This window comes from Petaurus breviceps, unplaced genomic scaffold, assembly GCF_028583685.1.
Source record: "Petaurus breviceps papuanus isolate PSGF00001 unplaced genomic scaffold, PetGlider_PUasm1.0 76, whole genome shotgun sequence".
Classification (NCBI taxonomy): domain Eukaryota; kingdom Metazoa; phylum Chordata; class Mammalia; order Diprotodontia; family Petauridae; genus Petaurus; species Petaurus breviceps.
Genome location: NW_027186473.1, coordinates 6,178,408 through 6,205,671, shown reverse-complemented (window position 1 = coordinate 6,205,671; position 27,264 = coordinate 6,178,408). Strand labels below are relative to the sequence as shown.

Genomic DNA, 27,264 nt, shown 5'->3' with positions numbered 1-27,264 from the left:
GCACTATTACTGTCGGTGGATAGGGACGCAGACCAGGAGCTAAGAGGGTGGGCGGGAGGGAAGGGATGAGCAGCGGCGTTTGGCTGCTGCTTCAGGAGAAGAGAGAATTTTTACCATTTTTTTTAAGACCCTTTCATGCCTGGAGCCTGGTGTCACTGGGATCCTTCTCTGGAGGATGGTGACTGCAGGTCCTCTCCCTTTATAGGCATTAGCGTGACAGCTACAAAAGCTAATCAGCACAGGTTGCATACCAACCTCCCCAAGGTGCGCCCAGGTGGCCTAGTTATTCAGAAGTGTCTGGGGAAGGTTAAGACCGGCTAGGCCTTCCTCTGGCCAGCGAGATCACATGGGTTTCATCCTGAAGAGAAATTCTGAATCCAAGATGAGTTGGGGAAGAAAATCAATCAGCCCTGAAGTCGAGCGTGCCTGTCTGGGGAAACGGAGCCAGTGGAAAGGTTGATGACAGGGGGTGGGGGGAGTGCGCCATCTCTCTCTAGGATAGGGATATTGATCGAACCCCAACCAACTCTCTAGCTCTGAACCAGAAGAGGTTTTGTTTTTCTTTCCCTTAAGACCCAATCTATTCCAGACACCCAGACTGGTCTCCCTTTCTAGTAAACGAAGCCCCACCCCTCGGAGCCGCTGATTCGCCCCACACTTTTTAAGCTAATGTATGCCAAGATTTTGCTGATCTTATTGGCCACGCTGGCTCCAGTCCTCTCAAGCATCTGATGCTACCTGTTTGGGGGGCGTTTTTCAGTCCTCACACTCTCCCTTTCTCACCAGGGTACTGCTGAGATGGCAGAATAAGTATTCTGTTTGGAGGTTTAAACTAGCCCCCTCAGAACAAGAAAAGCAAACTCAATGGATTCTTGGAAAAGTCCTTTTCTTTTTCCTTTATTCCTATGGAGTCACTGCGGTGGGGTGAGGCTGCTGCTCCTGTTGCTGATACTGCGTTTGGGGACTTGGTGAGTACAAGTGGGAGAAATCTTAGTCTATCCCCCTTTTTTCATGGCTTTGATTGACCATTCTGGGTTCAGTGATGAGCGTTTCATGGGCAAACGTGTCACACGTTTGCATCTTTGGATGTTCTAATTAGATCAAATTACTTAAGAGTTTTACTTAGTCTATTTCTCAGCCTAATCATTTTACTTTTTAAAGAAAGTGCTACCTAGACTTCTTATAATGTATCAAGTTACCTCTGAAAGTAAATATCCGTTGGTATAGTTTCTGGATACTCATTGATGATATCAAAATTTCTTTAATGATCCTTGATTATGAAAAGTTGTTTGTTTATTTTATTTTTTTTTTTTTGCAGAGACCTGTTACACTTTTATTATTCATTTGAGTACTGCTCCTCTACCTACTTACCCTCCCTTTCTCCTTTCTTTTATTTCAATTATTCTTATAACTTCATCTTGTTGTCTGTGATACCAAGATTGTAGGGGGTTGTTTAGTCTAGCTTATTTAAACTCTGGGGGGGGGGACATTTCTTGTTGGTCAAAAAGCAAGGAATGATTAAGGTCGGTCAGTAGTTGTATGTGCCTTATTGCATCAGTTGCTAGAGGAATTTTTCAAATCAATTGATAGAGTCCATTTTAAAAGTAATTTTATAATTATATGATCATCCTGCAATTGAAAAAAAAGTATTTTAGTTATTTTTCATGGTGTACTAGAGTGTATAATCAATCAATAAAAGAATACATGCATTATATACATACCACTTCCTACTCTTCCTTTTCCATGATGAAAACAGTTCCTTTTAGTGAAACTCTCATGTCATTTTGGAAGCAGTAAAATGAAAACATATTTCTATTGGATGGCTTAAAAAAACAGCTGTGAATAAAGTGAATGTTTCCTGTCAAGATTTTAAATAATTTTTTAAATATCATACAATTTAGGCTTTTAATAAGTGTCCATTTTACCCAAGACTATGACCAGCCTGCAGTGGAAAGCATACTCTTACACATTGCACTTTCATCATTGCTAAAATGAAATATTGGTCAGTGATTTGGGCATCTTAACAGGACAAATTGTTGTCTTTCAAAACACATAACACACATGCAATTTTTTTTCCTCATAAGAAATCAAATAATGTCAAAATGATTTTATCTCTATCCTTATTAGATTGTTCTGATTTGAACTTATTATCTAGATTAAGCGTGCTGCTACCTAAACTCAGAAATAGTATAGATTAAATATTTTTCAGATAAAAGTCTCATCTCTTAGAGCTCACTTTAAAAAAAAAAAGGTGTTTGATGAATTATGGAGATATTCAGGAGGAGTTAAAGAGCAATGATACCAATCCAGATATTCAAGTTGATACTATTCATTAGGTACCAAGAATAGTAGAAGTATGGAGAAAAATCATACCCAAAGATCAATCTGAATGCTCAATTGTCACAAGCATTGGCCTTCCATTCAATGTATTCTTCATAATATCAAGCAGATAAAACTTTTAATTCATAGCAAAGGCAAAACATAGAGTTTACCCTTAAATGAATACTTCTTTTTAAATAAAATTGCTTTGACTTTGCCATATATATATATATATATATATATATATATATATATATATATTCCCAGTGTATGCTGTTGTATCCAATATCATATGCAAGTTTTTTAGAGGCAAAGGACTTGATTTGTGAAACACTGACCAAATTAAACTTGACTCGGTGGAAATGTGAACTCATTTTCCTGGTGAGAAATTCTTAATTAGCTAATTGGACTTATAAATAAACCTTTAAAGAGGGAACACACTGAGGTTAGGTCTAAATACAGGGAAAGTAGACTGGGATTTTTTTTTAGTACATTGAGAAAATGTTGACAGTCTCAATATATAATTCCATCCAAAAAGATACTCATACCCTGATAACAGTTCTCTTGACCCCAATTTTATGGATAATAGCCTGAATAGTTCATTTTACTTTGCTTGGGCAGATTTAGTCTCATTGTTCCTTAAATGTTTCACTGTAGACAAAATTCAGTGCTGAACACAAATATATACATGTAGGCACTCCACCCAACTCCCCCCCCACACACACAAACACACACACCCTTGCCTTATTCTTGCTTTGGGAAAACTTTCCCAAAGCACCCACAAACAGGCCTGTTCATCAAAGTTCTATTCATAAGCACCGATTTTACTTTAAAAGGGAACTATTTTTGGATTCAAGGACCAAAAAGCCATTGTTCCCTATATCTGATAAGAACTATTGCTTCCTTCATTGCTATCTCTTAAGAAGATAGAGGAGGAGTGTATTGATTTTTATATTGTTGAATTATGAAACATTGCCCTGCTTTTTTCTTTTCTAATAGTTGGAATTAAGATGAATCAACTTGTTTTCTGCATTCTGTTTTCACCATCTATATCAAGGATCTATTATTTCTTGGCAATAACATGTTTGTTTCTTTTATGTTTCAATTCATCAAATTTTAATGTAGGTTCAACAACTTTTTGTTGATGCCAGGTCTTTCACATTGGAAGAGCATTTAAGAAGCTTTTGGAGGACATATTGAAGGAGCTATTAAAAAAATATAAACATGCTCAGCTCTAGCAGTCCATAGTAACACTTATTTTGACATTACCCTAGGGTAAGGAAAGGTTCAAAATGGGGGGAGGAAAGGATTTTAGATCTTCATATAAGTGGATGAAAGAAAACTTTATATCTGCTATCCTATAGCCAGAATGAAAATATTAAAATATGTTCCTTTATTTTCAAGTTTAGTATTTGAATAGATTTTATCATTACTATTATTGGGAAAGGGACAGGAATAAACTGATATTTATGGTTCCTGACAAGTTGAATTGATAATAACTGAGATGTTTACTGATTATATTTCATAAAAAATAGCCAAATTATGTTTATTGAATGAACATATTTCCTTACTCAAATCTACATGTTTTTATACTATAATAGAAATAAAATAAACCTCAGAAGAAATTGGGTTTGTCTCTTCAGGTCAAGAAGAAAAAAATAGAATAGGTAAACATACACTGAGAACTTCTGGTATGAACTGCACTTTTAGGTTGATCAAGTCAATGATCATGAATTTGCTTTTCTAGACCTTATCTTCTTAGTGACAGTCACTCAAAGTCTGTAAGAGGAAATAGGAAAGACTAACAGCAAATAATTAGAATAAGAATAAAAATAAAAAAATAAATATTACCAAGTGTGAAAGCTAATGCTTTAGCAGATTTTGGAAAAGGGATGTGGTTACTAATTTAAATAGCTAGACTTGATTGTAGGACTGACCAGAGCAGCAAAAGACAGAAACAGGGCATAAGGTGGAGAACAGAACTATACCACTTTATATGAAGGAGTAGTGAAGATGAAAAAAAAAAGTGTTGGTTAATTATCATCCTTTAGTTTGATAGGCTTAAATTAATAAATTGAAGTTTTTCATATTCAGTAGTTATAATTATAGTCAAGTCTTTATAAGCAGTTCTAAAAAGTAATATTTGAGACAAAAATAATATAACTAAAATGTTTTCATAACTACAAATGGTTCTCATTATTTTAAAACATAGTTAAAGTGGTTTAAGTATCAGGGAGGATATGTGGGAAATGTTAATTGTTAAATTTTGAAGTATAGATTGAGTACAAGGAATTTACCTGGAATATTAAGCAAAGCAAGAAAATATTAGAATGACAGAGAAACTGGTAAAAAAAAAATAGTTCTTTCTGTCTGTCCACTATGCCTCTGTTCTTTGATCCAGCTTCACCTCACTGAAGTTTTAGCCTCTATTTCTGAGTCCTCTGGATGAGATAGGTAAGCTTTTTTTTTCTCTCATCTGACCAATGCCTGGCCCTCTGTACCACTTGTTGCAGGCCCCTTGCCATTTCTCTTACTCAGACAAAGGTCTCTTTTTCCCACATTCCCACATGCTCCTACTTATTATCTTCTATTCTATTAGAATATAAACTCCTTGAACATAGGGAATGTCTTGATTACATATTTATCCCTAGTGCTTAGCACAGTAACTCACAGAATAACTGCTCAGTGGATATTGCCTTTCTGTCAAGGCATCTATTTCTATATCTACCTCTAGGGTAGGGAAAAGGAATAACAGATTGTGACCCCTCACAAGAGAGAAGTGATTTGTTAAAAAAAAAAAAAAAGGAGAAGCACCTTTATGGCGGGTTTCTCTGATGTGATAATTTATAAGTGCTGATATTTCTCCCTGTGAAATTGCCTATTGGTCCTTTCAGTCTTTTGTCTTGCTTGGCAAGAGTCCTGGGCCAGGAGTCCTTCCACAACTCTTCACTTGGTATAAAGGGAGATAGGGATCCAAAGAAAAGAGCTGGATGGGATAATGGGGCAAAACTTCAAGTCTATTAAAGGGATTTGGGGAAAGGTTTTTTTTCAGAACTAAAATATAGAAAAGAATTCCCAAACTCCATGGGAAGATGCCATTATCACAGACTAAGCGAGAGTTGTTGAAAATGTCCCATGCTTGGGGCGGCCAGGTGGCTCAGCGAGTAAGAGCACTGGCTCCAGTGTCGGGATGACCTGGAGATCAAATCTCGGCTCAAATACTCAGCACCACACCCAGAAATAACTGGCTATGTAACCTTGAGCAAGTTACTTAACCCCAATTGCTAAAAAATAAAAAATAAATAAAATAAAATGTCCCATGCTACATCATAAAAGGGATCTCATCCACACTGTGCTTCTTTATATCAGAAAATAATAATTTTGTTTGTGGTGTTGTTATTACTATTAGTAGTAATTGTTTTTCCTATATCTAGGATTTGAACATAAGATGATTTCAGGTCAGGATTTAATTTTCTGCTTGAGATGAATGGAATGTCTTGGCACATGATCATGTGCTTAAAAACATCAACTTATCACACCCATACCAATGCCACTGGGCTGATAGGAACATACAAACACATTTTCAAAGGACATGATTAAATCTGTTGTAATGGGGGACTGGACATTAGGAGTCCAGCCCTCAAGTAAGCCAATTATGCTAATAGACTCTAGTTCCTTTTCAGAAGCCAATAATAAGGCTTTTGAGGGTTAGGAAACAGAGCTTGCTTATTAATGCTTCAAATCATAAATTTACTATACATCATCATGTCCTCCAAAAGCAATATCCAACATCCATGTTGATTGGTAGCAGGTAGATTTCTGCATGTTCTCTGAAGGTTGAACTCCTTTTTGTCAATCCATGTCTAACTAGGTAGAAAAAAATCATTCCTTAAAAAAATTGAGAATATTTCATAGGAAAGTCTGAAACGTTTATTTTTCCTTTACTTTTGAAGTTATGTTTGGACTAATGTCCATACCTGTAAGCATTGGAAGGCAATCTTCAAAAAGCCTGAACTTCAATAGGTCATTGTATTGTAGAGGTATGAAGAATGTAGGCAGAAGTAATGAAGTTTATATTCTTAAAATAGGCTCAGCTTATTAGCAAAACAAACAAAAACACCCAGCAATATAAAATGTCTATATTGTGTTACTAAGTATTGTGTTCGGACCATTACTTCTTCCAAGGATACATATGCATAAACTTATGAAAGCATCTCTATGTAACAGTGTTTTACTGGGTATGTCCTATGTCTGGTGCTCTCTCCTTTCTCATCTACATCTCCTAACTTCCCTGGTTTTCTTCAAGTCTCAGCTAAAATGGCATCTTCTGCAAGAAGCCTTTCCTCATTCTTCTTCATCTAGTGATTCCAACAACTCAGTTGTTGGCCATGTGAGTGGAGAGAAGAAAATGGAGAGGAGAGTAAGGAGGGTAAGCAGAGTTAAGGATGACCCTGAGGTTGTATAAATGAGTAACTAGAGGGATGGCAGTACAATGATAAAAAAAAATAGGGCTGTTCCAAATGATGGAGAGTAGAGTAAGGGGTAGAGAATAATAAAAATAATGAGATGTCTTTTGAACTGAGTTTGACATGTCATTGGGACAAACAGTTTAAAATATGCAATATTTAGTTGATGCATGACAGGAGCTCAGAAGATAAATAAAGGCTGGATATTGGCATCTTGGAGTCTTAATTATAGAGATTATAATCCACCTCATGACAGCTGGTGAACTCACTGAGAGATTGTATACTTATAACAGGACCCAGGAAAGATCTTTGGAATATACTCGCAATAAGGGGTTGAACGAAAGTGAGGAGTAAGTAAAGGAGAGGAAATAGACAGATAAAAAAAGATCCCAGAGTATGAGAGTAGCTTTGATATCAGAAAGATTGTAGTTCAAGTCCTGCTACCATGTGCACAAACTGTGTGACCATGGGCCTTCCCTATAGACTATCTAATCTTTGTTGGACAAACTTAAGACTCTACATTATAATGCACTGGGGAAATCATAGGACTATCATCATCATCATCAATAACAACAACAAAAAACTACCAATTTTTAAAAATTTATTTTGCTTAAGTGCACCTCTTTTAGCTTTGAGAGCTTTCTCCTTGGTCTCCTGTCTTTGCTTGTTCCCAATCCCAACTAAATAGGGATGTTCTGGTTAAAAAATCTCTTCATATAGTCTGGTGGCTCTAATCAGTATCACTGGAAATATGTAATAAAGTCTGTGCTGTTTCTTGATGACAAGAAGGATATTATACAGTATGGAGCTCAGGGTATTCTATTGTTGGACAACTCTGTATGAAATTTATCCTTATTTATCTAAAATCTGTTTATGATTAATTTATGTATCACATTAGATAGAGAGCTAGACTTTGATCCAGGAAGACCCAACTTTAAATTCTTTATCACATACTAGCTGTATAAGCCTGGTCACATAAGCTGTCTCTGCTTTAATTTCCTCAGTGGTAGAATGGGGAGGGGGGTGGTTTTACTGGCCCCAAAAGTTACTACTTCCAGCTTTAGAATTATAATTTACTTGTATCCACTACTCCTAACTTAGACTTCTGGAGAAAACTAGGTCCCAGACCCAGCCAGCAAATCACTCAATCAAAAAAAAATTCACATTTATTAAGCATCTACTATGTGTCAGGTACTATGCTAAGAACTAGGAATCCAAAAAGAGAACAAAAAAAGGTAGTCTCTATTCTAAAGAAGCTAACAATTAAATATCTATTGGTAACTTTCACAACTATTCCACATCTCTTATTAGATAGCCACAATCAGTTTTTGCAATTGTTAGGGTCTCACATTTCTCTTATTTCTATAGCAATTTGCAATTTCCAGAATATTTTTACATTTAAAGAAATATTCTTCCAAGAACTGAACTCAAAGTAAAATGTGACTACTCTCTTTTTTCCCCCTGGATAGTATGTTTCTATTACTGCATCAGCTACAGCTAGATCCCAATTAGTGTGAACAATAAATCCCATGAAGTTGTTGCATATATTTAAATTCATACCATTCAGAAATTATAATTATAAAAAGCATGGTAAATTAATCCAGCTCAATGTAAATACACAGTGTGAATTTATTCTCACTAATGGAGACCTCACTGATAATTGCACTAGCTTCTTTAGCATTTGCAGCATATTGTTAATTCATATTGTACTAAAGGCACTAGGTCTTATGTTAAATACTAATAAACAAGCTATCTTTCCCATGCTTGTGCAAAATATTATATTTATTCCTTTTAAGTTTAATTTTAATGCTTTCACCCTGATGAGATCCTGATTTGTTTTCCAATATATTCTATATATTATACTTCCCAGATTTGCATTGTTTAAAAATATAATAAGCACCCAAATTTCTGATTGAAATTTTTATTGGATAAAACAAATAAAGAGCCTTGAACATTAATTAGTTCATTAATCAAACCACTTTAGCTATAGCTGTTTAACCAACGATAAATCTGCTTAACTGTACAATCATCTAATCCATATTTCTTTACTCACTCCACAAGGCCGTCATGAGAAACTTTTCCCAAATATATTGGGGTAGCCTAGAAATATTTGACTTATGGCATTTAACTGATAAACTAGTCTAAGAATCCTGTGAGGGAAACAAAAGGGCATTAGATTATTTTCAAATAACTTATTCTTATTAAATTCATGATGTGGCTAATAACCACTGTTTTCCTTTCTAAGTGTTCAGAAATACCTGTTTAATTATATCTTTTGGAATTTTGCCTGGGAACAACTAATTGTGATGTTTCTAAAATCAGTCCTTCACCTTACCTTTGGAAATTGAGACATCACTGGCCTTTCCCCATCATCATATTCTTCTCTCCTCCATTATTCCTCATATATCATCATTGGTGTTTTTGCAACTACATTAGCACTTTATTATAATCGAGCCTAAAAATGTAATTTTCATGGCCTTGAGATGTGAATGTATTTAAAGGAGCTAAGTACTCTTTTCCTATCTCTTCATCTGTTATGAACTTTAATTTATGCTTTATAGCTGTTACAGATCTTAAAGAGAAATTAAAGGAAAAATAGACCTTCCTATTTCATCTTCTTACACAATATCATCTGCCCCCAAACAATGGGGCAAAACCTTTTGAGGTTTTTGTTTTCAACATAGACTAAAAAAAACATCCATTTTTTTATATTTAGCAATTTAGACTCAGTTTCATTCTGTTTATTTTGTATGTTCCTGACAGCATTCTTGCTATTTGTGTCCTCAATTCTATGTGTCCTTGGTTAATGACCTATCAATTTATGTTATATGTGTCCTTTATAAATGTGAAAGCATTATATATGAGGCAAAATAGTTTGAAGTACCTTGCCATTTGCAAGGTAATCTTATAACCTATTGTAAGAACTATATTTTCAGATACCCCCATCTCTCTTTGAACATTTTTCATTTTAGAGTATCATTTGTAAAGTTTCTCTATTTAAAAACAAAACAAAAAAACCCTTCTTTTCAAAATCTAACATGTATATCTGATTCTACTCAACATTACCTTCTCTATTACAAAATGTCAAATAGTCCTCAAAATTATTTTTTCCTAAAGTTCCCTAGTTCATTACTTCATGCATTCTTGATTTAAATCAGATAGAATATTTCCTCTATTGATTGCATGAATAATCTTAAATAACCAGTGTCATAGATGAGGCAAATCTCTGCCACAGTAAAGTCTCAGACATTTGGACTTGACTCTGTTACATTTAAAATGTTTATTAATGACATAGATGAAAACAGAAATAATATTCTTCTGAAATTTCCTGAAGACACCAACCTGGAAAGCATAGTTATCATGTTGAGTCACAGAATCAAAATCCAAGAAGTCTTCAGCAGAATCCAGCTTTTTTCCTACATCTAAAATAATTAAATGTAATAGAGATAAATATGCAATTCTATTCCTGGATTCAAATACAGAATTGAAGAGGTATGACTAAGCAATGTTAATTCATCAAGAGTGGAGGGACTTTCTTGAAATATAAAGTTGATATGAGCCAATAATGCAACATAGAAGAGAGGGATAGGGAATGCCCTGTGTTTTCACTGAAACTGGGAATTCTCAATGGACAAAGCTTCATGTACCAATGCAGATCTGTCCTTTCTCTGTACTTTGTCATCTTGTTGCCTTAAGTATTCAGAGGCTGAATGACCTTTCCAATATGTATCAGAGGAATGACTTAAGCAGGATTTCCCAGTTTCACAGATGGATCTATATCCACTGCACTTAGTCATGTAAACTGGAAGGAAAAAATAATGCTACCCTTGTCTTAATTGATGAGTTTAAAATCCAGAATAAGTGAGGGAACAGTAAAATATCTAGAGCACAGAAAGGCCAGTAGGCTTATAGGAGGGTGACAAAAATAATTAGGGACTGAAAATAAAGTGATAGTAGAATCAATTGAAGGAATTGGTAAAATTTAGTCTAGAGACAAAAAAGACCTGGAGGAATGTGATATTTGTTTTCCTAGCGGTAGCTAGGTGGTACAGAGGAGAATAATGTGTGCCTCCAGAGCAAATCACATAATCACTTTTTGCCTCAGTATCCTCAGCTGTAAAATGTGGGTAATAACAGATTCTACCTTGCAGGGTGTTTATGAGGTTTATAAGAGATAGTATTTGCAAATCATGTAACACAGTGGCTGGGATGTGAAGCTTATGATATCAGTGAATATTTCCTTCCCTCAGCCCTTCCCCTTTTCTAATAGTTCAAAGATTTTAATATGGAAGGGGGATAAAACGTGCTCCACTTGACACCAGGTCATAACTAGAAGTATATGCTCATTTCTGAGGTAATAGGAAACTTTATGAAAGGGAAAAGTTCTCGGTGGTTCAAATCTTGCCAAAATAGAATAGACTTCTATGAGAAATAATAGCTTTATTTTCAACTGAGGTCTTCTTTTTATAGTATCACCTAGTTGTTATCTATGAGGAAATGTTCCCATGTTGGCTAGGTTCTGGAATGATTTCATTTTCTTTTTATTTGACTTGATTTTGAGTGTAATTATTAGCTCATTAATTGTGAAAATGGGAATTCAATGAAGCTATTATTTCTTCAATGTGGGCATTACCTATAATAATTCAGGTGGTAACCCATTCATGCCTTCTCATTCTGGTTGATTTTCATATGTATCATGCCATAAGATCATTATGAGAATACCAACAGACCATACCAATGATACCCACAGATGCTAAATATCTATTGGTAGATTTGTTGCTTCCCTTAGGTATCCACTTAAAAAAAATATATTTATTATTTAATTTCCCCAGGTACATGTAAAACAATTTTTAACTTTTATTTATAAAACTTTGGGTTCTAGGGGAGGAGGGGGGAATGGAGAGAAAATTTGAAACTCAAGGAATTGTGGAAATGAATCTTGTAAACTAAAAGTAAACAAATTAATAAAGACCAAACATATATTTTTAAAGCAATTGGGGTTAAGTAACTTGCTCAAGGTTACACGGCGAGGTGTTTCTGGGTGGATGCTAAATGTCTGAGCCCGGCTTCGATCCCCCCCCCCCCAGGTCATTCCAACACTGGAACCAGTGCTCTTACTCGCTGTGCTACCTGGCTGCCTCAAAGACCAAATATTTGTAAAAAATTAAAACTTTATGTTCCACATTTTCTCCCTTCTCTTCCTTCCTCACTTCCACCCCCTATAAAGATGGTAAGAAGTTCTATACCTTATTCACGTGTAGTCATGTAAAACATTTCTATATTAGTAATGTTAAAAAAAAGACATAAAACAGAAGAAAACTAAAAGTAAAAAAATAGCTTAAAAATATGCTTCATTCTGTATTCAGACACCATCAGTTCTTTCTCTGTGGATGAATTGCATTTTTCATCTTAAGTTTGGGTATCAACTTTAGATGAGCTCCAAATGTTTTAAATAGTGTCTTAAAATGCATTTTTAGGATTTTACTATGAATATCAACCTCTCAGTTCTAACTTTAATAATTATTGGTTATACCTTGCTCTTGATCATGAAAAATGGTGTCGGAGGAAACACTGTAAGAAAAATACAAACTCTCACTTTCATTGATTGTCCTAAAAAGGTGGAATTTGAATGACATCCAAATGGACTATATTTTCAGCTCCAAGAGTCTTCTTACAGTTTCCTTCTCCAAAAATTACTAAAGGTCACAAACCATGTACTTTTGGACAGTTTACAAATAATGGAATTTGATAATACATTGAAACCACAACAAAATAAAAACCTTCACAAAAGGAAATGTGCTTTTAAAGAAGTTCCAAATCAGTAAAGGCACTTCTAATGGATATTAGTTGATATGTATAGATCTATACATATTGATATGTATAGATTTATAAATCTATGTCTATATGTCTATCATCTATTTATCTATCCATTTTTCTATCTAAACATCTTTATATATTTACATAAAATATTCACACATATATGCTTTAATACAATATTACCTGATATGACTATGGCCTATGCTTCAATCCTGTATCAACATGAGAGAGTAGAGCAAAGGAAAATGTGGGAATAAGTAGAATCACTGTGTGTTGGGTGAGTGGGAAGAGGAAAGGGAGAAATATTGTAACTATCAGAGTTTCATATACAAAGTTAAAGAGCAGGAAAGGAATAGAGGATGAAAGGCATCCATAAACTATGTCAAAATCTTATCTATGACTTGACATTCATTGATATAGAAGCAAGTCAGTTCACACTAAATACCTTCACTGCTATTCTGGTGGTGTTGTTTGATTTTTTTTAGCTGCTTGGTAAACGGTCATTTTGCAAACTACAATCTCTCTCCCAAGAAAGAAAAGGGAAAATGAGTCTTTTTGACTGTTGTTTTTAATATTGTTGCTTCTAACACAGTTTCAAATGAAGTAAAAGTTTTCCTTTCTTATAATGCAATAAAAATGTTGTCTTACTTTGAATTCAATTTGTAAAGCCCATCTCTTTTATTATCTCATATTGTCTTTACTTTTTTAGCCCTGTAGATATGTGTTTTTTATTAAAAAATCAAATATCCCATGAAACAAAAAAAACCAACTAATTTCAAGGTTTTTCTCCTGTCTACCTCTGACTTACTAACATTAGAGTTATTATCTGATAGCAGTGCACTTCAGAGACCTGGAATCAGTGCCAGGATTCAGGGTTATTTTGCCAATATTTCTTACAATTTGAGTCTTTTACATGCAGCATATATTTGATCAGGTCCTGAGTGTGTCGACCTATAGTGACATGAGTAAAGGGCCTTTTGGGATTGTCTGTGCTTACTTGGGTTCCAGTAGGGAAGAGATTCAATAGTTTATTCAATGTGCTTCTCAGTCTTTGACTTTGGTCTTCTCCAGCTATGTCTGTTTTTCCCATATTTACTTTGATCTCCACAGCTTCTCTTTACCTTTTCATTTGCCTGCTACATGTAAAGACCTCTCTCTCTCTCTCATCTCCCTCTCCATCTCTCCCTCTCTCCCACCCTCTCTATCTCTTCTTCTCCCTCTCTCCTTCTCTCCCTCCCTCCCTCTCTCTCTCTCTCTGCCCTTTTTCTCTCTCGCCCTTTCCATCTCCACCTCATCTCCCTCTCTAGGTTTCTTTCTTCCCTTTCTCTCCCAGGAATTTTGTCTCTTTTCAATTTAGATGAAGCCATTTTCTATCACAGATTTAGGACATGTAGATTATCCAGTGGATAGAGCACTAAGATTGTTGTCAGGAATATCCAAGTTAAAATCCTACTTCAAATACTTCCTGGTTATATGCTCTTGGACCAATAACTTAATCTTTCCCATCCTAACTTTCCTCATATAGAAAATGAGAAGGTTGGTCTAAATGGCCACTAACATCCCTTCCATATATAAATACATTATCTTTCTTATGTCACTAATAGAGGAGCACTTGTTTTAAAATAAATTTTTGTTTTATTATTTTTCATGATGGCAGTGTCTACTTTTGTTTCCCTCCATTTCTCCTACATGTTGCTTTATTAAGGAATGTACAAGGATATTGATATAGATATTTTAAAACTCTATTGTTTTTCCAATTACATGCAAAACTAGTTTTAATATTTAAAAAATGGAGTTTCAAATTATATCCTTTTCTCCCTAACCCCTTCATATGGAGAAGGAAAGCAATTTGATATAGGTTATACATATGTAATCATATAAAATATATTTCTATAATAGTCATGTTGTGAAAGAAAACATAGCCCCCCAAAATCTAAGAAGAATAAACAAAGTAAAAAAAAAATAATCTACATTCAGACTCCATCAGTTCTTTCTCCAGAGATGGACAGCACTTTTTATCATGAGTCTTTGGGATTGTCTTGGAATATTGTAAACATGAGAATAGCTAAGTCATTTATAGTTGATCATTATTACAATATTGCTGTTACTATGTACAATGTTGTCCTGCTTCTGATCACTTTGTATCAGTTCATGTAAGTCTTTGTAGGTTCTTCTGAAAACATTTTACTCATTATTTCTTATAACACAATAATATTTTATCACAATCATATGCCACAAATTTTCAGTCATTCCCTGATTGATGGGCATCCCTTGATTTCCAGTTCTTTGTCATTACAAAAAGAGCTCTATAAATTCTTTTGTACATATAGGTCATTTTCCTTTTCTTATCTCTTAAGGATACAGACTTAGTAGTAGTGCGTCAAAAGTTATGCAAAGTTTTCTAGTCCTTTTGGCATACTTCCAAATTTCTCTCCAGAATTATGGTATCAGTTTACAACTACCAACAATGCAGTGGTATCTCAATTTTCCCACAGCCCCTCCAACTTTAGTTATTTTCCTTTTCTGTCATGTAAGTCAATCTGGTAGCTAAGAGGGAATATATCAGTGTTGTTTTATTTCATGTTTCTCTAATTAATAGTACTTTAGAGCATTTTAACTATAGAGAGCTTTTATTTCTTCCTCTGAAAACTATATGTTTGCATCATTTGACTATTTATCATTTGGGGAATGATTTGTATTCATATAAATTTGATTCAGTTCTCTATATATTTAAGAATAAGACCTTTATCAGACAAATTTGCTGTAATCCCCCCCCCAGTTTTCTGCTTTTCTTCTGATCTTAACTGTATAGGTTTTGTTTATGCAAAACCTTTTTTAATTTAATGTAATAAAAATCATTCATTTTACATCCTGTAATTCTATTTCTTGTTTTGTCTAAAATTCTTCCCTTATCCATAGATCTGACAAGTATGCTCCCTTCACTTTTGTTTTGCTATAGCTTAATAATAACTCAAATTTCTATAGTCTTTTATACATTACAACTAATTTATTCCCACAATTCTGTGAGATATTTAGTACAAATATATTTCATTCCTTTTAATAGATGAAGGAACTGAGATTCAGAGAGATTATTTTCCAAAAGTCACATAGCTAATAAGAGGTGGATTTGTGACTCAAATATATGTCTTCTGGTGTAAATTCCATCTGATTTTCTACTATATTTATATGGCTTGATTTCTGCTCCAGTTGTTTAGGATTGAATTGTGAGATATTATCATCTGTTTCAATTTAAATTCTAATCTATGGACTTAAACTATACTTCATTATTTAAAATGCATCAGACTGAAAAAAAATTTCTCTGGCTATTCAGGCCATTGTTTCTTTTATCATGTATTTCCCACAGAAAATCAAGGGTTGGAAGGGATGTCAGTAGCTATCTAGTCCACTGGAATATATCTAAGAAGTCATCATTGAACCTTTACTTGAAGAACTTCTTTGAACATGCACTACCTCTGAAGAAAACTCATTTCACTTTTGGATAGCTTTGTTAGGAGGTTTTGTTCTATTTTCCTCTCCCCACCCTGAGGAAACAACACCAACATCAACAATAACACCTCAGCTATTTACAGTTTCTGCCAGCCTCTCCAATAGCACACACACAACTGATTCTTCCCTCTCATTTTGCCTTCTGGAGAAGGATAAGCCTATCCCGCCTTTCATAGAAAAACTTTCAAAATGCTTGGAAGGCTCAGAAGTCTTCCTACATCTTTTATCCAGGAAAAAAATGCTCATCCCTGTAACCAGTCCTCCTATTGCATGATGCTAAGGTTCTTCACCATCTTAGTTACCATCCCCTGGATACCCTCTAGCTTATCAATATCCTTCTTAAATGCAATGTTTACAAACTAAGTTACAGACTAAGATGTGGTAATAATAGCTAGCTAACATTCATATAGCCTTTTAAGATTTGCCAAATGCTTTAGAAATATTTCCCTTTTTCTTCTTAATCATGGGAGGTGAATGCTATTATATTTTGCATCTTACAGATGAGGAAGGAGGCAGAATAAAGTCAAATGAGTTGCCTAGAGTCACACATTTAGTGTCTAAGTTCACATTGGAAGTCAGGGCTTATTGATTTGAAGTCCAATTCTTTATCCACTGATCATACAAGCTGTCCTGCTGGTTTGGTAAGTACAGAGTAAAGGAGAATTTTCTTATCTTTCTTAGCTGCCATATCACAATGTTAACTTGCACATAACTCACACTGAAACCCCAAGATGAATGTTTTTCACTAAATCTGATGTCCATCTGTTGTCTACCCACCCACCATTATGTCTAAATGATCTATTCCTCTCCATGAACCTTTAACTATACATATTTTAGCTTCCCAATTTGCATAAATTAATGGAAAATAGATCAAGACAAATCCAAAGAAAATATTTGGGGATATATACTTAATATTTATATTTCTTACATATACTTAATTATATATATATATATATATTTATATTAGTACTTAATATTACAAATTGAAATAAAAAAGCATTAAAACTACTTCCAGAGACAGAAAACCGTGGGAAAGAGACCATAGGTCTAACCTAAGGGGATAGTCTTGATTTTCTATATCTTTTTTTTTAAAGCAATTGGGGTTAAGTAACTTGCTCAAGGTTACATGGCCAGTTATTATTTCTGGGTGTGGTGCTGAGTATCTGAGCCCGGGTTTGATCCAGGTCATCCCGACACTGGAGCCGGTGCTCTTACTCGCTGAGCCACCTGGCCGCCCCTAAACAATTGGGGTTAAGTAACTTGCTCAAGGTTACACGGATTTTCTATATCTTACTGTCAAATGTTTCTAAGTCTATACAGCATAAATTTTTCCTAATATCTTAGGAAACATATTGAATGTATTAAGAAAAATGTATTCTTCATTCAATCTTATTTCATTCAGTTAGGTTATAGTCAACAGATTGCTGGATTTGGAGTAAGGCAGATCTGAATTCCAGTTTGTCCTCAGACATGCACTAGCTGTAACCTGTCACATACTAACAGGGCAAGTCAATGAAACCCACTGTCTGCCTAAGTTTCTTCTTCTGTAAAATGGACACAATAACAGCAAATAACTCCCAGGATTGTTGTGAGGATATGAGATATTATTTGGAAATTGCTTTGCAAATCTTATAGCTCTATATAAATACAGGATGTTATAATATATTTCTTGACTGTTTTGGCATTTTTCTTATCATTCAATGCCACTCCACCAAAGAGAAAATAATTTTTCTCTAACATTTCCACTTTTGAGTATAAAGAATATGTTTACCAAACTTAATGCTACCAGCTATAAATATTTAATGGTGTTTGAAATGTGCTAGGAACCTTATTGATTCACCTTCCCATTAATATTTTAGAATTATCTCTTCTAATAGTTATTTATCTTCCAAATACAGCTCGAATAATTGATCTACTTTCAGTAAATATTACTATAATTGAGTCTGCAAAGAGGAAGTTACTTTATACTACTTTAAGTACAGAATTTGAAGGAGTAGCCCACAGGAAAGATTTTAGGACATAAGTGGCTATTATAAGTAAACATCAAAATTTAAACATACTATTATGTAGGAAGCTGAAAAGCATTTTGAAATTAATTCAAATATTTGTAACTTAGAGAATATTGTTATATGAAAACAAGTAAATACTTTTTTTTAATGCCAGACCTTTCTTATGTTGTATATTTATAGTGGTTAGGGGCTATGCTTATAAGACTGTTAGAAGGTTGATATATTTAATATTACAATTTTATCAATTTTTGTGGATAGCTGTTGATATATCCCAGGGTCACTGTTATGATTATATTTCTCTGGAGTACCAATGCAATATTTTCATGTGGAAGGATAATAGTAATTATTACAATGATATTTAAAGACACGTTAAATATTGATAATGAATGAAAATACATTCTGTCCATTTGCTCAGCATGATTCCTTCAGATTATTCAATGAACTTCAGGAAATCCATGATATAATTCATTTACATATTATTTGCACCTGTGCAGACACAACTTATTCATACATTTTCTTTATCCTCTTGATTCATGTTCTCTTCATCTCCTAAATTCATCTTAGAGTATATATCCAGTATTCAAGAAGCTTTCTTCATGTCCTCTACTATTTCACAGGTATCAGTTTGAGACTTAGGCTATCTATCTATTATGCCTTCCTGTTGTAACAAGATGTTTCACTTCCTTCTCTGACTGCACATTTTACTGATGATGAATGTCTTTTATGTCATTTATTCAAATATTGTTCAGAACAGAAAATAATTCAAGACAGGGAAAAGTGCTTAGTAGAAATCTGGTTCAATCTATTATTCAAAGAAATACTTTCCAAAGAGTCATACAGCTTCCACTTTAAGAGCATTGAAATAGTGGGACCCAATCTCCTTTGTAAGCAACTAATTCCATTTTTGGACTATTTAAATTCTTACGAATTTTGCTTTCCTTTTTCTGACTTCCAGTCTACATTTCCTCATTACAACTTTTACCACTTAGTCCTGGTTTTTCTGGTTGGGACTCAGTCCAGAACAAGTCTACTTCTTTGCAGATGCTTAAGGCAACTATCATGTGCACCAAAAGTCTTTCATTTTGAATGCTAAATACTCCCAATTCTTTCAGGGACTCGAGACCTTTCAGCAGCTTTACCTTTTCTGTGTATACACTTCAGATTATCAATATCCTTAAAGTGAGATTCCCATAACTTCATGTAATCCTCCAGGTGAACTGTGCTGAATTCAAGGTGCAGTAGAAATTTCCTCTCCCTATTCTTGGAAGCTGACTTTCTTAACATCATACAGCCTCCAACTAGCTTTTTAGATTTCTGCATGACACTTCTGGCTAGGATTGAGCTTGGTATCCACTAAAACCTCAAAATCTTTACAGAACAAGAGTTATCTACCCACACTCCCCCATATTTTATAGTTGTGACATAGATTTTTCTACTAAAGTGCAAGATTTTACAATCATTCCTATCAACTTTCATCTTATTAGTTTCAGCCCTGATGCACCAATGTATAAAGATCATTTTAGATTCTGACTGTCATTCAGTTTATAAGATATCCTTCCAAGTTTTGTGTTATAACAACTAGGCAAGTTATTGCTTGAAAAAAATGTTGGGCACTTCAGGACCAGGCTCTGGGAATGCTGCATTGGAATACTTTTGAAAAGAATGGCATTTAAACATGAAGAATTATTCTGAGTTGAACCATCCATTTAGTTAGAAGCCCATATTAATGTATTATTGTTTAATCAATTATTCTGTTTTTTACAAAACAATATGAAATATTTTATTAAAATTTTGTTCACACCTAAGTAAACTTTCTTGATTTTCCCCTTCTACTCATTTAATTATTTTCTCAGAAAATAAATGAGGTCAATCTGTTCTTCAAGTATCTATGATATATCTTTTTAATTACTGGTTCCTTTTCTCAATTTTTTTTTATAATATCAGTTTTTTTTTTCTAATCTAGAATGATCTGAAGAATCAAAATCAAGTTTGCCGACCTAGAGTTTCTAGGGTCCATTTTCTTCCTTTTAAAACATGGGATATTTGCCCTTTTCCAAACTCTTCTATCTTCCGAGATCCTTCAAATGTTTCTTAAAATCTTTCAGTTCTCTCAGGACCAAGGATTTAGCTCCTCTAGACCAGGTGACTTTAATTCATCTGAGTACTTTCATCATTTATTTGTATATCAATATCCATAGTGATTGATATTCTGTTATTTCCAGGGTAATAATAATGCTTCTTTTCAATGGGAAAAAAAGATAACAAAACCATTTGACAGTTTTATCTTCTTTCTATTGTCACTTATTTTTCCATGAGCCCCAGAGACAATTTTTACTCTTTCTCTCATCTTTCTCCTCCCATTATAATTTAAAAAATATATTTTTTTACTCTCCTTAGTGTCTTTTGCCAACTTTAGATCCTTTGGAATTTTAGCATGCAAGATAATATTTTTACATGGCTTATATTCACAATCCTGTATTATGGACCTTGGAACAGCTTCTATAATTTGTGTGTAGACACACATAATGACATACAAACAGAGTTTTAAGGAAGGATAAATGACAACAAAAGAAAGGTAGAGCTGCTTTCAATTCTTGTTTTTTCATTTTTAATTTTTTCCCAACTGCAAAGGAGACTGACCTTTGCCCTGGAAATTATAGAATACAAATTATTGTGGTTGCATATCTATCTATCTATATATATATACATACATATAGATATAGATGTAAATAGTTGATTGATATATACAATAAAAATATTACACACAAGATCACAAAAATATACATATATGTGTGCATGCACAATATTTGTACATACGTATTCTCAATGTGTAATATATGTAATACATAGAGATATAGATAAATATAGATATATGTATACCTCTATTTCGATTTAAATTCTTTGTTCAGTTTTGTTTCCTTCAGTAATAATCTCAGAAATGGCAAAATTCTTGTTTTTTCCCCCTCAATCCAAGTGTCTCCCTTTTTGTCAACAGAATTTCATTTTTGAACTTCTCTCATGCCTCCTGGGGGCACTTCTCCTAAATCATTGTGCTATGTTGGATTCTGAACCCTTGAACACCTTGAAATATACTTTCCCAATGACTAGGTACATATCAGGCTATGGACAGATTTTTTTTCTCCTCTATCACAAACTTAAAGGGTGTAGTTACTTCCCCCAATATTCTTATCATTTCTACTCCTGCACAAAGTTTGTTCCTACTTGTTAGTGAGAATAAAATGACAATAACTGTATGTTTCTTTCATCCTTTGAAGAGTGCAATCATTACTAAGGTGACCCAAGAAGTTATTTGCTCTGCTTATTGTGGCATATCCAATAAATATATGGATATATGAATTCCCCCATCACTATTACAACATGCATGAATGCCAGAATGGTTATCTCTTTCTCAAACTTTTTATCTATTTTACATTTTTTGGAAGAATTAGAGCATTAAGCATGTAAATTAGAGCATGTTAAAGAATAAAGTTTAAGTGGTCTTTAATGTACTTCAAGGACAAAAACTGTTTCCTTGCCTTTGATCTTTAATCAAATACTGTTATATTTCTACCTCCACCTCCTGGATTTCCTTACATGGATATACCTTCTTCATATGTGATGATATTCCCACTTTTTTTTCTAACTTATCCTTTAGTTTGTTTGAATAAACCACAACCATTCATTGCCATACTCCTTGTCAGGAGTTTTACCCCATTAAGTCTCAGTGATAATTATGAGGTCAACTTTGCTCTCCTGTAGCAGAACCATTTGCTTAAACTCTGGATATTTAAATGTGTAAAACATTTAAAATTATGGGTTTTACTACTAGCTCATTTCTAATATGATGTTTTCTATAAATTCCTGTTACTTCAGTTGCTATTCTTTCCTCTTTGTGATTGCTGTCTATATATCTAAGTTGGGGAATATATTTAATTAATACTTATCCCCCAACCATTTTAGTTTGAAGTCTTTTAAGTTAGATTTAAAAAGAGAGCTACAAAATATATCCTTACTAGTCTTCCTTAGGTGAACTATGGCCAGGAATCCGAACTATAAATCATGATTGAGAAATCCAGGTCCCATTCTCAGAATCAACCTTTTAGCTAATATTTACTTAACAAATTTTTCAAATGTTTCAATGACTCCTTAGCCACAGTCATAGTTACCTTCTCTTTCTGGCATTCATTAATCTCCCATCTGTTTAATCAGTTTGCCCTTCCTACCAATCCAGAATATCAATTTACTTAGTGATCTATTTCCCCCACTTAACTTTTCTTACTTATCTTACCTTGTCATGCCAGCTATCTCTCTATGTTTCTCGAACCTTTAGTTCCTCTACAATCTTTCTTGAATGTCCTTGGTTTTCTCATAATTTAGAAATGAAATCTGGAGCACTATCTTAATCTGGAAGTTCTTTTCCAAATTTTCCTCAATTTATTCCTTATTTTATCAAGTTTTCTCTCCCCACATTGAATTTCTGATCTATTTAACTAGTTCAAAATCCTCTAAGTTTCTTACATATTTTTCTTCACTTGTTTTTTTCAGCTTAAGATCATATGTCTATTGCACTGTGGTATTTTTTTTTTCCATAATCTTCTCCCATGAAACTCAAAACACTCCTTACAAATGATTTCCAAACCCTCAACCATCTCAGGGTTTATTACTAGGGGAAAAGTAACAAATTGATCTTATTTGTGCATAGCTTATCAAGAACTACAATTAAAGATTTTCTGGAAGACTACAAAAGAACAGTATGAAATAAGGGATTACACAAGTTGGGAAAAGTGCTCATGGAATACAGAAAGGATCAATAATATACAATGAAACATTATTCAATTTGACACACATCTGTTAGGCAAATATTGTATATAAATCACCATAGTCATTTCTGGGGATACAATAATAATTATAGATAACATTGTAAAAATACTGTAAGATTTCACTTCATATATGTACATGTGTGTATATATGGAGATACAAGACATCAGCCTCATGATACCATTGGTCCTCTTCAAGAAAAAAGATGACCAAAAAACACATTATTTGCGCGTGTGTGTGTGTTGTTTGTGTTTGGTTGTATGTAGATACATGTGCATAGATGTGTATACAACGTAAAATTTTACTTTGAATATTTATACATGTGTATGTAAACATATAAAATGGAATATAACAGAACTATTTATGTCAGCTATAATTATACATGTGCATATATTTATATTGTAGATGATTATAATTATTATACATGCATATATGACCACATGTACAGGTAAAGTAAAATCTTCCATGTATGTGTGTATACACCCACATGCTCACGTACATGCATGTGTGTGTGTATAATCACTTCATTAATAAAATACTGCACAACCCATACATTGAAAGAATTTTAAAAGATTTAACCAAGAATTTGTTAACATGGAAAGATGGGTAAAATAATATTTCAAGATATTTCCATTTTTATTTTTCTACGCTACATCTAAAAACATAATTTAGAATTGTATCAAGCTTAAAATGAATGGTCCAAATGAATACTCTAGTGGTCATAAATGGTGGTCTCCCTGCCTCTCTTACAGCCTGGGAGATATCACAATGGGAGAAATTAACTAAATAAATTAATCTGAGGGGACAATGTAACTAGCAATTGCTGAACTTAAAATCATAGCTTTCCCTGAGCTTAATGTGGTTGAACCCTTATAGCTATGAATGTTCCTTTATGTTTAAGTAGTAAAACTTTCTGGAAACGTCAGAGATGCAAATAGGAGGATTATATATGACAAAGTTCTAGGGCTTCAACATAATTTTCAGGTAAACACAACTGTTTTTTTATGCCATTTTCTTATTGGTTAAAAAAGTTTGTCTGTTCTCACTGCAGGAAAGTGTGGGTATAATAGAAGCAGCAAACTGATGTACCAGACTGCATGTTCAGACAATTAAGTTGTAGATTTAGAGTAGCCTCTTTCCCATGTGACTGAGTCCTTCTGTCAACCTTCTGTGGAAAGAAATAAACAGTGGAAAAGTTGATTTGTCCCTCCTCTTTTTGCTACAAGGTCTTAATAGATATTTTGGTAGAAAAGGATGAGAGGTAAGAGGGTCTGATGTTGCTATCCTGAAGGGGATTAGAGTTGCTTGGCAATATATGTCTTGTTGGAAATGAAAGGATTCATTCTGTTGGTGCTAGCATGTTACTTTTTATTTAACCATACACAGATTATCACAGCTGTACCTTGAGGTATTGGATTATAGGCCAGTCTAACTGTTTATTTTTGTTGTGGTAGCTTTGGTAGTTGCATTCAAACAATTGCTCCTCCTAAGACTCCTGCTATATGAAGTGGAGGGCAAAAACACTATATATTCATTGATGTATATCTAGAAAGAATCCTAATGGTTATTTAATGCAAGGCTCCCACTTTAGAGATAAGGAAAGGAAAACTGAGAGTAGTCCATCACTCTGCTGATTGAAAACTGGCTACCTTTTGCTGTGGTTGTATGTAGTTATTGTTGTTCTCAAAGAGGACCACGACATCAACAATATGATTGCATGATTTGCAATTCAATTGGAATTAAGTGAGGGAGGACTGTGCAAGAATGTGATGGTAGAATTAAGGAGAATGAAGTTGAAGAATAGTCTGGGGGTGTAGCAGGGTCCAATCACAATGGGATTTTTTGTTTCTTTTTTCAGGGCATTGGAAAGTTAGACATGTTTGTAGTCTGAGGAGAGGGGACCTGATATTAAGAGAGATTGAGACTGAAATAAATTCAAATGAACCCAATGCTACAATTAAGAAAGAATTTAAATTCAAGTCCCCTGACTATAGGTTCAAATTATTTTTCTTTGTATGTACTACAGTGCCATGGGTGGGGAAACCTGTGACCTAAAGGCCACATGTGGCCCTCTAGGTCCTTAAGTGCAGCCCTTTGACTGAATCCAAACTTCACAGAACAAACCCTTATAATAAAAGGATTTGTTCTGTAAAACCTGGACTAAGACAAAAGGCTGCATCCAAAGACCTCAAAGGACACATCAGCTTGTCTTACACTGTTATCAAAATCCTCACTTGTGCTATAATAAATTTATAGATTAATTTTTGTAATTGTACATTAAAATGGATATTTGTCTATTTTGATTACTTAGAGAATTATTTGATCATTGTAAATGAATCTGATAATTATTAGAGTAAGTAAAAGGAAAAATCTTATAATAACTAATTGGTAAGAGGCATCATGCACAAAAGTTTAGCTTTGTATTCAGGAAAACCTAGATCTAAGTCCTATCTCTAACATGTTCTATCTGTGCTCCATGGGAAAATCTTTTGATCATTTAATTCTCTTATCAAATGGTCCATGATTGAAATGACAGATGATTTACAAATCTACACCAAGAGAAGACAGTTATCACAGGGGGAGGTTCACACACCAATGGAATCACAAGTCTCAAACAAACCAAACAAATTTTAGGAGAAAGATAATTATATCATTCTTTTAAGTCTCTGATTGGAGAGAAAAAAACATTTTAAAAATCAAAAGCAATTGTTTCAATTGTTTTAAAGAATTCTTACAGGTCAGAATCAAAATGGCGGAGTAGAAACAGGACCTCGGCTCAGCTCTGGCTTCCACCACCTCCAATTCATGTAAAAGGGGACTCTAAATGAACTTGGGAGCTACAGAACCCACAAAATGACACAGAAAAGCTAACCTCCTGCTAAGGATAGCCCAACAGGCCAGCAGTTATATGCCAGCAAAGGGAGCCCAGCCCACAAGAACCAGAGGTTTTAGCCCAAGGCAGGCATGACCAACCACCGGCAAGAGGGACTACAGATCAGCAGCAGCTGTGGTGATCCAAAATTATCAACACATAGATGGTAAGGACAAAGTGAGAGGTCAGTGCAGTGTGGATTTTGGGACCAGTAGTTGGGAGTGCATTGGCTTTTGCCCCTGGTGCAAAAAGCCTCTGAGGGCTGTGGCACAGCCGCCACCACATGGCAGCTACAGCTCTGGGCCTGCAGAGTGTAGAGGGACCAAGTGACAAGTCTGAGGGGTAATTGCACTTGCTTGAACCTGCTTGGACCTGTATTGTGCTCTAGGGTTGAGGTCCTGGGGTGTGTGAGCAGCTTCCCAGAGTGTGTGGAGGCTTCAGAGAGGGCACCCAAATAATACCTCTGGCCACTGAGAAAACCCCCGCATTTGGAATGAAGCTTCCCCATCTGGTGGCAGAGTCCTACTGTGGCAAAAAGCCCAAAAGTCAAGTAATTGGGTGCCAAAATGACCAGGCAAAGGAAGAAAACCAAGCAAAGCAATCCAATATTAGACTCCTATTTTGGGGACAAAAAGGAGCAAAGCATGGAAAAGGAGGAAGACAGTGAAGTCAGAATACCTGCACCAAAAGATTCAAAGGAAAATACTAGCTGGTTACAGGCCATAGAGGACCTTAAGAAGCAAATAAGAGAAGTGGAGGAAAAATAGGGAAGAGAAATGAAAGAGATGCAAGAAAATTATGAAATGAGAGTCAACAGCCTGACTGAGGAAAATAACACCTTAAAAATAGACTAACTCAAATGGTAAAAGAGGTTCAAAAAGGCAATGAGGAGAAGAATGCCTTAAAAAGTTGAATTTGCCAGATGGAAAAAGAATCTCAAAAGCTCTCTGAGGGGAATCATTCCTTCATAATTAGATTGGAGCAAATGGAAGCTAATGACTTTATGAGAAATCAGGATGCTGTTAAACAGATCCAACCAAATGAAAGAATAGAAGGCAATGTGAAATATCTCATTGGAAAAACCACTGACCTAGATAACAGATCCAGGAGAGATAATTTAAAAATCATTGGACTACCTGAAAGCCATGATCACAGAAAGAACCTAGAAATCATCCTCCAAGAAATTCTCAAGAAAAACTGCCCTGGTGTTTTAGAACCAGAGGGCAAAATAGTAGTTGAAAGAATACACTGATCACCTCCTGAAAAAGATCCCAAAAAGAAAACTCCTAGGAATATTATAGTCAGGATCTGAAATTCCCAGATCAAGGAGGAAATATTATAAACAGCCAGGAAGAAACAATTTTAATATTGTGGAAACACAATCAAGATAACTCTGGATCTGGCAGCTTCTACACTGAGGGATCGAAGGGCTTGGAATATGATATTCCGGGGGGAA

The 27,264-nt window shown here is 34.5% G+C and overlaps 1 protein-coding gene across 1 annotated transcript in view; it reads left to right on the top strand.

Moving 5' to 3' along the window:
- Positions 1–726: 726 nt before the first annotated feature.
- GABRG1 (gamma-aminobutyric acid type A receptor subunit gamma1) overlaps positions 727–27,264 on the top strand; it is a 99,023-nt gene continuing 72,485 nt past the window's right edge. Inside the window, exon 1 of the mRNA XM_069105088.1 lies at positions 727–968. Coding sequence (XP_068961189.1) covers positions 865–968 — 104 coding nt within the window. The 5' untranslated portion in view covers positions 727–864. The remainder of the gene's footprint in view (positions 969–27,264) is intronic.